This window comes from Carya illinoinensis, chromosome 2 (assembly GCF_018687715.1).
Source record: "Carya illinoinensis cultivar Pawnee chromosome 2, C.illinoinensisPawnee_v1, whole genome shotgun sequence".
NCBI lineage: Eukaryota > Viridiplantae > Streptophyta > Magnoliopsida > Fagales > Juglandaceae > Carya > Carya illinoinensis.
The window spans coordinates 24,675,361-24,687,549 of NC_056753.1; the positions used below are offsets into that span (position 1 = coordinate 24,675,361).

The 12,189-nt window shown below is 36.9% G+C and overlaps 3 protein-coding genes, 1 non-coding gene and 1 pseudogene across 4 annotated transcripts; 1 reads left to right on the plus strand and 4 right to left on the minus strand.

Annotated features, from left to right (window-relative positions):
* The first annotated feature begins 676 nt into the window (after positions 1-676).
* Positions 677-3,094, plus strand: LOC122300458 (CASP-like protein 1D1). Its single transcript, XM_043111130.1, has 3 exons — positions 677-1,063; positions 1,967-2,093; positions 2,654-3,094. Exons 1-3 carry the CDS (start codon positions 801-803, stop codon positions 2,879-2,881), a joined length of 618 nt encoding a protein of 205 aa, XP_042967064.1. The 5' UTR covers positions 677-800; the 3' UTR covers positions 2,882-3,094.
* Positions 3,095-3,250: 156 nt separating this feature from the next.
* On the minus strand, positions 3,251-3,428 carry LOC122302061 (annotated as a pseudogene).
* Positions 3,429-5,139: 1,711 nt separating this feature from the next.
* LOC122302142 lies at positions 5,140-5,335 on the minus strand. Its single transcript, XR_006240385.1, has one exon. It is a non-coding gene; the product is annotated as a U2 spliceosomal RNA (small nuclear RNA).
* Positions 5,336-6,033: 698 nt separating this feature from the next.
* Positions 6,034-7,572, minus strand: LOC122300457 (divinyl chlorophyllide a 8-vinyl-reductase, chloroplastic). Its single transcript, XM_043111129.1, has one exon. The coding sequence runs from the start codon at positions 7,406-7,408 to the stop codon at positions 6,155-6,157; it is 1,254 nt and encodes a 417-aa protein (XP_042967063.1). The 5' UTR covers positions 7,409-7,572; the 3' UTR covers positions 6,034-6,154.
* A 2,122-nt stretch (positions 7,573-9,694) lies between these two features.
* On the minus strand, positions 9,695-12,189 carry LOC122300459. Its single transcript, XM_043111131.1, has 4 exons — positions 12,048-12,189; positions 11,786-11,953; positions 10,916-11,164; positions 9,695-10,211 (listed from the first exon to the last, which is right to left on the minus strand). Exons 1-4 carry the CDS (start codon positions 12,117-12,119, stop codon positions 9,963-9,965), a joined length of 738 nt encoding a protein of 245 aa, XP_042967065.1. The 5' UTR covers positions 12,120-12,189; the 3' UTR covers positions 9,695-9,962.

Here is a 12,189-nt window from a genome sequence, read left to right on the forward strand (position 1 = left end):
TCAAGAGTGGGTTTTAGAGAAGAGAAATGCTTCATTCACAAAGGAATCTCATAAAAATTAATTAAAAATTGACATAATTTAATGTAATATATTAGATTGTAAAGTTCTTTTTATTAAAAAGTAGATTGATGTATAATATCATTAAATCATGTCAGTTTAAAAGTTTATTTTTACGAGATCTTTTTATGAATTTTAGAGTTTCTCTTTAAGGGATAATAGATACGAATCCTACAATATATATATACATTTTAAGATAATACGTGATGTGTCTATCTCTTCGTTAATCCACCCAAATTCCTTTTTCCAACCTAATTTGGAGAACAAACTTCCCCGTGAGGAGGCAGGGCCAGAAAGTCAATGAATGTACCAATGCTTGGGATAATACCGAATCGGACAACATGTCAAAGTCTCCTCTTATAGATAATATTCAAGTGCCAAAATCTTCTGGTTTAAGCCATCCCACATTTTCTTCAGACTTGACATTATTTTGCTTGGAAAAACGGCTGGAATCTGTATAAGATAATGAGAACGCTGATGGCGACTGATAAGACAGCATTCGAACCAAACTCGATCACTTGACGTGCGGGGAACTCCAACTTAGTTGTTTAAATTTTCAGACATTTGTGATCTGATTCCAGAACATGATCTCAGACATATATATATATATATATATATATAAATATATTTATGCGCACACACGCATATTGTTCATCATCTTTCGCTTATCCAAATCAACCTCCATCTATATATTTATATACAGCACCAGAAGCAGCTTACTCACCCTCAAAGATCATCGATCCATGGCTTCCAGCACTGATCCTAAGTCCGACCAGGAATACGGCAAGGGAGCCCCGCCGCCGCCGCAACCGAGACCAGATGCTCCAGCCGTCGTGAACTATTTTGCGGTTGATGTGGCCCTCAGGGTGTTGCTATTTGCCGCGGCGGTGACTGGTGTCGTGGTTATAGTCACCAGCGACCAAACGAAGTGGGTTCCTAGCATAAATGGCGGCATAAATGGCTTTGGATATCGCAAAGCCAAGTTCAATCACTCCCCTGCTTTTATGTGAGTTGCATGCATGTCTCTGATTTTAACGACAACATTAACTAATGGTTGCAAAAGTTTTTCCTAGCAATTAGCATACTGTGAAAAAAATACTAGATCTATCTATTAAAAAATGAGTGAATGAGATCTATATATTTATTTATCTCAATCAATCTCACCTGTTGATCATTTATATAACAAGATGTATTCAATGATTTTTTATTTTTTTTAATACTGATCTAAGCCAAACTCTAAATAAAATGTTCAAAAGACTTGAAGATTTTTATTTTTTATGATTTTTATAAATGATGAATTAATTTTACCCCCAAAAAGTATTTTTATAATTTTAGTATTTTTACCGCCTATTTGAAGTTTCCAGGTTCTGCCACCGATTCCAATACTTTCAAAATCAACTTCATTAATAATCACTTCCTTAATCATTAAATAAAAAAATAAAAAATAATAATAAAAGGGTGGTATGAGGGTAGTAAATCTATCATTATTCTCTTAGAATGGATTGGTAATCAACATGATCATCCTAACTATCCGCACCCTACATGTTTACACGTAAGTCAATATAAATGATTTGAGTTTATAAGTAGTGTTACAACCACAAAACAATTTATAAAAATAAATTCATAAATTGAAGTAATTTTATATGTTAAATTAAATTTATTTTAGAATAAAAATAATTTTATTGTTTAATGTATCATATTAAGTCACGGTAGTTTGGAGATTTGCTTTTATATCATTTCTTTATAGCTAAAGTATTTCTTAGCTTATTTTTAATATATGGAGCCGTCTACAGTACCTTTGTCACAAATAATAATATAGAAGAAGATATGTAACCTCCATTCCCTTCATGATACGATGAACATTGACAAAGGGAAATACTAATTATCGATCTCACCTATGTATTTGCAGATACTACGTGGTGGCAATGTCGATCGCTGGCCTATATGCTCTCATTACAATATTGGCATCAATCTCAGTTCTCTTCAAACCTAGCTTCCAAACTAAACTCCTCCTCCATTTGGCATTCTTGGATGTGGTAACCTCTCTCTCTCTCTCTCTCTCCCTCTATCTCTTTCTCTCTCCCTCTACTTACATGGATATTTACATGGAAGGATGGACCTTTTCTCTTAATTGTTTCCTCCAATCTCCATCTATGAAAATGACAAATATTTATTAAGCACTTACTCTTTCAAAAGTCTAATTAAAAATATTTGTCTCGTCTCTTAAATATTTGAGAAGCACGTGTTTTTGTAATGAGTATATACTTCTCATATGCTCATTGGATAAAAGGCAAACTTATAGATGAATTAGGAGGAGTAAAGATCTATTTATTTTTATCATCATTCTCTCAACATTTCTTCACATGGCATTAAATGATAGATTTATAAGTGAAACATAATAAGTAATCTCTAATTAATTAATATCACATCATGAGATGATAAAAGAATGATGATAAAAAGATGATAAGAGTAAAATTACTCATTAGAAGAAACTTGATAAAAGCTGTCCTATATGAGAAGAGTTGTGTATGAAAATAGTTGCGACCAAGAACAAAGATAACATGAATTTTTGAGAATTCAAATGCTGGTACTGCAGTTGATATTGGGCATAGTAGCTTCAGCTACTGGGAGTGCCGGTGGGGTTGCATACGTGGGGTTGAAAGGCAACAAGCACGTCGGTTGGATTAAGGTGTGCTCCACTTACGACAAGTTTTGCCAACATTTGGCAGGCTCCCTTGCTGTCTCCTTGTTTGCCTGCGTCCTCCTTGTCTTTCTCACCTGGCTCTCCATCTTCTCCCTTCATGCTCGGATCCACAAGTACTAGTGCATGCCTGTGATTCAATTCAGAAAGAATGTATAGAATCTCAACGTTTGCTGTTTGTCCATATTTAGGGGCTTCTACATTTTAAATGTTGTCCAGTACTTACTTTCTGCTGCATATTTTGTCTTCTCTGTAACTAGTTTTTAATTATATGTGGTTGCTTCTGTGATTTGATTGAGGTTTGAAATATGACGATGATCATACTTTACGTGCTCCTACAAACTCTTCTTCTTCTGCCTCCTTGATAGAAATCCTACTTTTGCAATGCACAAAATAGAAATAGAAAATACCGTTAGAAAGTAACTAAATTCAGATGAAGATAACGTCATGCATGATGAATAAAAGAACGAAAATTTTGAACTAAGAATTGGTGGGGGGTGCGCCGGGCCCTTGCAGTAGTGCAACGCTTGGGCGACGCTCGAAGACCCCAGCAGCAAGCTGCCGTGGCGGGCCTTCCCCCTATAAAAGATTAATTTAATATCGTATCAGATATTAAACTGATAAGAACAGATACTACACTTGATCTTAGCCAAAAGGCCGAGAAAGGTATGCATTTTCAAGCGGCTTGCTGCTTCTTTTATTGCTCGCTTCTGCTTCGTTCTCGCCATACTTGGTCGGTATGGGACTTTGAAGATCAACAAAAGATGTAACATAACAGTTTTCTGTACAAGTCCCAACATCATATGCGTGGCTATTAATATCTGTGATTTTAGAATTGGTTTATTGTTTATGCCAGCAATCAAAATCGTGGACCATCATGTCCCAGGCCCAAGGCAACCAAAGTCGGCTTGGTTAACTAAATCGACGAGTAAAAATATTATTCATCGTCATTTTAATCATCTTTTCCTTGACGTAACATCATTTATCACATAGGGAATACATAATGAAATGAACACGTGGACAAATCAGATTTCTAAAAGGTCTCTGGCTAGGCTATGCTGTTGAATGGAATCTAAGACAAACTTCCAAATTGCCACTAGAAGCTGAAATTGAACTGGAGAGCATTCGAAAACCTTTTGGCTTGGTCCTTATGGCTTATATACAGTCTACAGATATATGCACTATGTAACAAAAACAGAGGATAAAAATGAGGTTTCAAATTTCATATGAAACGCACTTTGAACATCCTTTAGGTGCAGATCCAACCAAGCTCAGCAGGAACACTAATATTTTACATTTGCATTCACAAAGATGATAACAATGCAAAGATTTATTATTTGGGAAAGCACTTGAAACTCATAAAATACAGTCAGTATCCCAAAACTGGTTGATCCAAATGTGCTTTTGTATATTACATGATGAATTGGGGAACTTCAGAAAATTGTTTGCTCCCCTAATTCCTGACCTTCCATCCCCTCCCTCAGTACTCTCAAAGAATTCTTCCAATGTTTCTTTCCCATAGCTAGGCGTTTTTTCAGCACTTTACTCTCCAGTTTCAGTATCCAAAACCAACATACTTTCGGCTGCATAATATCTGCCAATTTTTCTGAACTCTGCAGCATCTTCCATAGAAGGAAATATCTTAATTCTACTAGGGATGACTAGTAAAATTACTCAATAGAAGAAACTTGATAAAAACCGTCCTATATGAAAAGAGTTGTGTATGAAAATGGTTGCGACCAAGAACAAAGATAACATGATTTTTTGCGCATTCAAATGCTGGTACTGCAGTTGATATTGGGAATAGTAGCTTCAGCTACTGGGAGTGCTGGCGGGGTTGGAAGGCAACAAGCACGTTGCTTGGATTAAGTTGTGCTCCACTTACGACAAGTTTTGCCAACATTTGGGGGGCTCCCTTGCTGTCTCCTTGTTTGCCTGCGTCCTCCTTGTCTTTCTCACCTGGCTCTGCATCTTCTCCCTTCATGCTCGGATCCACAAGTACTAGTGCATGCCTTTGATTCAATTCAGAAAGAAATTGTCTTTTCGTATAGTATCTCAACGTTTGCTGTTTGTGTATATTTAGGGGCTAGGGGCTTCTACATTTTAAATGTTGTCCAGTACTTACTTTCTGCTGGCTGCATATTTTGTCTTCTCTGTAACTAGTTTTTAATTATAAGTGGTTGCTTCTGTAACTAGTGTGATGATGATCGTACTTTACGTCTTCCTGCAAACTCTTCTTCTTCTGCCTCCTTTATAGAAATCCTACTTTTGGAATGCACAAAATAGAAATAGAAAATACCAATAGAAACTAACTAAATTCAGATGAAGATATCGTCATGCATTATGAATAAAAGAACGAAAATTTTGAACTAAGAATTGGAGGGGGGTGCGCCGGGCCCTTGCAGTAGTGCAACGCATGGGCAACGCTCGAAGACCCCAGCAGCAAGCTGCTGTGGTGGGCCATCCCCCTAGAAAAATTAATTTAATATCGTGTGGCCCGATGGGCCACGTATCAGATATTAAACTGATAAGAACAGATACTACACTTGATCTTAGCCAAAAGGCCGAGAAAGGTATGCATTTACAGGTGGCTTGCTGCTTCTTTTATTGCTCGCTTCTGCTTCGTTCTCGCCATGCTTAGTCGGTATGGGACTTTGAAGATCAACAAAAGATGTAACATAACAGTTTACTGTACAAGTCCCAACATCATATGCGTGGCTATTAATGTAATACGGGCCATCTTGGTTTATTGTTTATGCCAGCAATCAGAATCATGAACCATCATGTCCCAGGCCTAAGGGAACCAAAGTCGGCTTGGTTACCTAAATCGACGAGTAAAAATATTATTCATCGTCATTTTAATCATCTTTTCCTTGACGTAACACTATTTATCACGCAGGGAATATATGATGAAATGAACACGTGGACAAATCAAATTTCTAAAAGATCTCTGGCGAAGGCTATGCTGTTGAATGAATCTAAGACAAGGTTCCGAATTGTTTTGGGTCCAAATTGCCACTAGAAGCTGAAATTGAACTAGAGAGCATTCGAAAACCTTTTGGCTTGGTCCCTATATACAGTCTACAGATACATCTATATACAACCTACAGTTATATGTAGTAATGTACTATGTAACAAAAACAGAGGATAAAAATGAGGTTTCAAATTTCATATGAAACGCACTTTGAACATCCTTTAGGTGCAGATCCAACCAGACCACCATATATGCAAATCTCAGCAGGAACACTAATATTTTAAATTTGCATTCACAAAGATGATAACAATGCAAAGATTTATTATTTGGGAAAGCACTTGAAACTCATAAAATACAGTCAGCGTCCCAAAACTGGTTGATCCAAATGTGCTTTTGAATATTACATGATGAATTGGGGAACTTCAGAAAATTGTTTGCTCCCCTAATTCCTGACCTTCCATCCCCTCCCTCAGTACTCTCTCAAAGAATTCTTCCAATGTGTCTTTCCCATAGCTAGGCGTTTTTTCAGCACTGTACTCTCCAGTTTCAGGATCCAAAGCCAACATACTTTCGGCTGCATAATATCTGCCAATTTTTCCGAACTCAGCAGCATCTTCCATAGAAGGAAAGATCTTAACTAGAAAATCAAGAACTCCAATAGCAAAATCCATTATCCCAATTGGAACCTTCAAGAACTTGGGTTCTCTTCCCAAGAGTTTAAACAGCGTCTCCCCTTGCTCCAATGGAGTCAATGCCTTTCCCGGTCCCCCAATGGGCAGCACCTGGTTAATCTTATCCTTACTCAACACACAATCCGCAATGAACGATGCCAAATCTGGCTCGCTAATTGGTTTACAAGCACACAACTTCCCATCCCCAAACATCACATATGGCTTCCCATCTTTCACCAACTCAACCTGACCCCCCAAGCTTTTAAAGAATGCAGTTGGCCTCACAATACTATAAGTGAAGGTATTATCCGCTTCGGCTTCTTTCATCAACTCAGCCTCAAGTTTCAGCTTGGCACGCTGAAATTCAAGATGGGGTTTCTGCACACATATTGCAGAAAGCAATACAAAATGGGAAGCCCCACGATTCCTACCAGCAACAAGACTATTCTTTGTTGCCTCATAGTCAATCTTCCATGAATCCTTGACACCACCACTGCGGCTAGCTAGGCATGAGACCACAACATCAACAGAAACCCCTAAATTTTCCAAGGTTGTTTCCAAAGAATCCAAACAGGTCACATCAGAAAAGCACACGTTGGCTCCCTTCAACTGATTCAAAGTCTCTTCCTTGCTATTTTTACCTCTAATCCCACTCTTTTCCCTAGCAACGGCAATAACATTGAACCCTCTACTAACTAACTCTTTAACCACAAATGCTCCAATATACCCAGTTGAACCCACAACCAAGACGTTGATATCTTTTGGGGTTTTGTTTCTGAAGGAAGATTGGGCGGTTTCAACGGTTGGGACCGTTGAAACTGTAACGGAGTTGAGTCTTTGGGTGCTACATTCAAAGGGTTTGGATAATTTTAGAGATGAAGCTGGTAGCGCACAAGGGATAGAGCTTACCTGGATTTGGTTGATGAATTGAGAAGACAAACGCGTGCTTTGAGTTTTTGGCAGAAAATGAAGAGTGACGAATGAATTGGAGAAACAAAGGGACATTTTTTCAGCTCAGGTAGGCTGATCAGAGAGCGAAAGCTTGTATTTTTATGGGGGGAATGCTAGAGGCGCCAGAGGCAAAGAAAATCAAGTTGAGACGCCGGAATTTAGGACAAGTGGTCGTCCATGGTCGTTGTGTTGCTACCCTATCAGATCAGCAGAATCTGAACAATAGGTGGCTATGAACGGACTCAAAGTGGGGTGTGATGACGTGTAATTAAAATTTAATTTGTGGCCTCGTGTAAACTTACAGAAAAGGATAATTTATTCAGACCCATTCAGAATTGATTTTTCTTACTTAAGGTTATGGAAAAAACATTAGGGGTGGAAGATTAAACTGAAAATTTTGAGAATTGGATGGGATCGGATCGGATTGGTTGGTTCAGTTTTGAATTGGTTCAATCTAAAATCAATTTCTACAATTTAAAAATCATTTAAATTCGATTCGAAATCGATTCTTGACTTTTTGACACGAGACTAATCTGATTTATAAAATATATACATATAAAAAATTGATTTTTAATATTATATAAAATATTTTATATATGTATATATAATTATGTATAAAATAATTTTATATTATAATTTATAACATAAAATTTAAATCTTAAATATATATATATATATAATTTTTATATATAATATATAATTATATTGACACTTAATTAAAACTTAACCGAATTGGACCGGAACCGGTAAAATTGAAAGTACCAATTTAGGAAAGTAACGGGTCTGGGATCTATTCTTAAAAATGCAAAACCGATATATACCGATTCAGTTCTAAAATTAATACAAAATCAAACCAAACCAAACCCATTACACCCCTAACAAACACCCTCTATAATAATTTTGAAATTTTAGATTTTAGATCTTTTTAATTAATATATAACGATGTATCCTCATTGCAAGTTCCAAATAGATATATTTCATACAAACTCTTGTAAAAAAGTGAACTCCATATAAAAAAAAAAAAGTATAAAAAACTATTTTTTATTAATATAATCCACTTTTTTATAAAGACTTGTATAAAACCTGTTTATTTAGACTTATACCTAATATTACCTTTTTAAAAAGTTCATACATTATACTATCACAGAACAATTCTGCTACGGGTATGGAAATTGGGCAGGAATTGCACACACCAACCACGTCAATTGTAATTAAAAAGAATAAAAAATAGAAGATGAAAGTCAACAAACTCAACATGAATGAAAGGCTAGCTGCAAAAGTTCAAAACACAACCAGGGGCTATTTCGTTCATCGTTCTTCTACAACCCATTTTCACAACCCATTTCCAACTCCATTCACATTCGTCATTCCTTCATCTCCAAAATATTGATTTTCGCAACCTATTTACAACCCCATTCACCGTCTACTATTAACAAACAAAATGCACTATCAACAGAGGCTTACACCTTTGAGCCATGATTCACCATCAATAATAGAAGATCTAAAGTGCAGCCACTTGAGTTATAATTGACACCCAGTAATACGTGCTACATTATACAACAAGCACCTAACTGCTTAAGTCATGCCCTAGCTACCAAAAAAGCACTTAGGTAACAATAAATTGAGTTCTTTCATTATAAACTGTACTTATTCAAGCTGACCATGTGAGAGTCTTCAACAAGTTTCATACAGCAAAGCAGAATCAAAACTAGAGAGAGAGAGAGAGAGAGAGTACATTGGCAGGATCGATGAAAAGTAGAGTTTGTACCCATCGAACGCTTCCAATAATAGTCAGAAACCCATCTCAGGTCACGGAAGAAGGAGGAAGATGGAAGAAAAGGTTAGGGTTCATAAGCTCATATCGGGTTCAGCTTCAGAGATAAAGAATGGAGATGGGAGATTGTTTGACTTTAGAGATCGAGGTAGGGAGATGAAACGCACCGCATCATTTTCCACATGGATCCTTTCGTATGCAATCTCTACGCCAAGTCTCCAACATCTATCATTTTCCATCACAGAACTACAAAGAGGTAGAGGCCTGGGGAATTGGATAAAAATTAATTTTTTAAAGGCTTTTTATAAGGTCGACTATTTAAAAGTTAGTTTTTGGCCCCCCTAATTTTTTATTATTTTTTATTTTTTTCTTTTTTTTTATTTTTTAACTTGGCCCTCCTAACCATATTTTCTGGTTCTGCCCAAAGTGAGACAGACATCGGAGTTATGGCCCTTCATAGCTTACACTAGAGCTCTCTGGAAGTATAGCAATATTTACCAAAAAGTTTTTGTGCCCAAGTTACCGGCCTTCAAGTTAAGGTCTACTGGAGAAAGAAGAAGAAAGACTAAAATAAGCTTGATGAAACAGGGGAGTTCATCAAACATTTGAATACAAGCCTTGCCTGTAAATGGTACATATCACATTTATCCAGAGAACAGTTTATACCCTCCGGACATGGAAGGCAGACTTTATGACTGATAAATGGATAACACATCAATATGTACATACATCAAATTATATAGGTATCATTATAACGAGAACTACAAGATATAAATGTTATATACAACAAATTTTCTGCATTGCTTATTCCTGTCTCTGTGTGCTCTGGCAAGATTAAGGAGTGAATGGGGGATCAGTAGCAGAGATCTGAACGCGTAAAACCTCATAAATGGCTCCTCGCTGAAGCACTACAAGAACCTCCTGTTCTTTGGCCAATGCAAGATCCGCCAGACAGACCCAACGTGAATGAGACTCATCCCGCATGCGAAAGCCATAAAACAATCGCCCAAGCTTCCACCATTTGATGCACACTCCTCGCTTTGAAATCTTGCAACTTTGAAGTGCTTCAACAACATTCTCGCCCTGCCAATTATGACTTTTAACATCACATATCAAGTAATATATACTTGAAATTGTTGCAAAATCAAAATCCAAATTTGGGCCATCCAAAGCTCCAAATGGAGTTATTCTTAGTCCACGTTTAACAAGCCATCATCTTCAAGCTTTGGTTTTTTATGGTTTGCTAACTTAAGCTCATTATAAGCCTAGTCAAGCCTGTCGGTCTGCCTACTCCAAAATTGTTATCAGTTGAATAATCCCAAATTTCTCCTAAGACCAAAGGTATTAACCATGAACGCCTTTTATTTTTTAATCCATCATCTGAGAATCTGGTATAAATTTTATGATTATTTCACATTGATGCAAACAAAACAACTTAGACAGTATCTCAAACCAATGAGTTTTTGCTTTTAAAAAAAAAAGGTCGGGAGGGATTCTGATAGTAGTATGCAACTTATGGTAGCCAGTATTTTATCCAACATCCCAATGTGAAAGGCCCAACCAAGTAGCAAGAAAATGAGCAATGTCATAATTTGCCATAACAACTCTTCGTTCCTACAAGGCATATAGCCTTAGCTAGAAGAAGCTTATTCAAGTTCCAGAAATAAAATCAAATACCCTGCTTTGTCCTTAGATTAGCAGATGTTTACATGTACGAAAACCAAACAAAATTTATACCAATACAAAGTAATAAACCAGTAGAATGCCAGGCCAAAGAAGTAAAATACCGGCACGCCCAGCCTATACATGCAGTAATGCAAGCCAACCAAGTTAATCAGCACATTATGCTGCGGTTTGAACAAAAGCATTTGTACATCCTTATATCCAAGATGCATGGTGCACAAGTCCTCAACTGCTTTCAGATAGTCTCCAACCTCAAGTGATCCAGTCAGCAAGCACTTTTCCACTGACTCGATTACTACAGCAACCATTCCTGCGATCTCTTTGTGCCTCTTTATGTAAAAGCATCTCCATCCCTAGCACAACACTTATAATTTTAGTTCAAAAACATAACCTTGATCTAACCTCCACAAAAACCCCATGGAGAGAGACAGAGATATAGATTGATCATGATCCTCAATAACTAACCAAGAAAAGAGGCTAATCAGAAGGCATTGAATGAAAACCAGGTAAGTTTGTTTAACATAAACCAGTATGGATATATTTATCAGGAATGGAATGATAACCACAAATTAATTCATAGGAAAATCAGCAAATATTCTTGACGTGAGTGCTTTAGATTTTGGGTGGGCGTATACATACGTGAGGGTTAGTATTTTAAGCTCCATATGGAACCGTAACCACAACAGTGGTTGATACAGCATATTAAGGACTCAAAATTATAAAAACGAAATCGCAATCACAACTGCTGAGTATATGAATTCTCCAGTTAATTAACATTTAGACATGAGTTTGGACAGCACCAAAACTACAGAGGAAAGACTAACAAGCTTAACTTGAATATGACGGGACAAAAATTGGTATACAAATGCTTTAACCAACCAATTAGAATGATCAGACATAATAAAATGAAGCAAGAAAGCAAAAAGAAATTTGTAACTGCGTTAGATAGTAATCAATGAATAAGATAGAGAAACCTTGGAGACAGGGGCTTGGGTGGGACTGAGAGTTCTCGACGAAGAAGACTGATTGAAGAGGCTGAGAGAAGGCCATCTTTCCTTTGCGAAAAACTCCCATATGCAGTCAGACTCGCACAACTTCCTCCAGAACCGACAGCAACTACCCAATGCACAAACATCCGGTACCTGTAAAAGGAAACAAAAATCAAATCAAATGATCATACTTTGAAGATAACGAAAGAAATTGATGAAAAACTTATTAGAGGTTGAAAATTTGAACCTGAAGTAATGAAGCGATTTTGAGGACAATATCGTCCGGGATCGAGCTCTGGATACCTTGCGATGGCTTCATGCTCGTGGTTTCCCTTCCGAAGCTCGGAAATGGAAATTCGAGAATTAATGAGAAGCGAGAAATGATTACA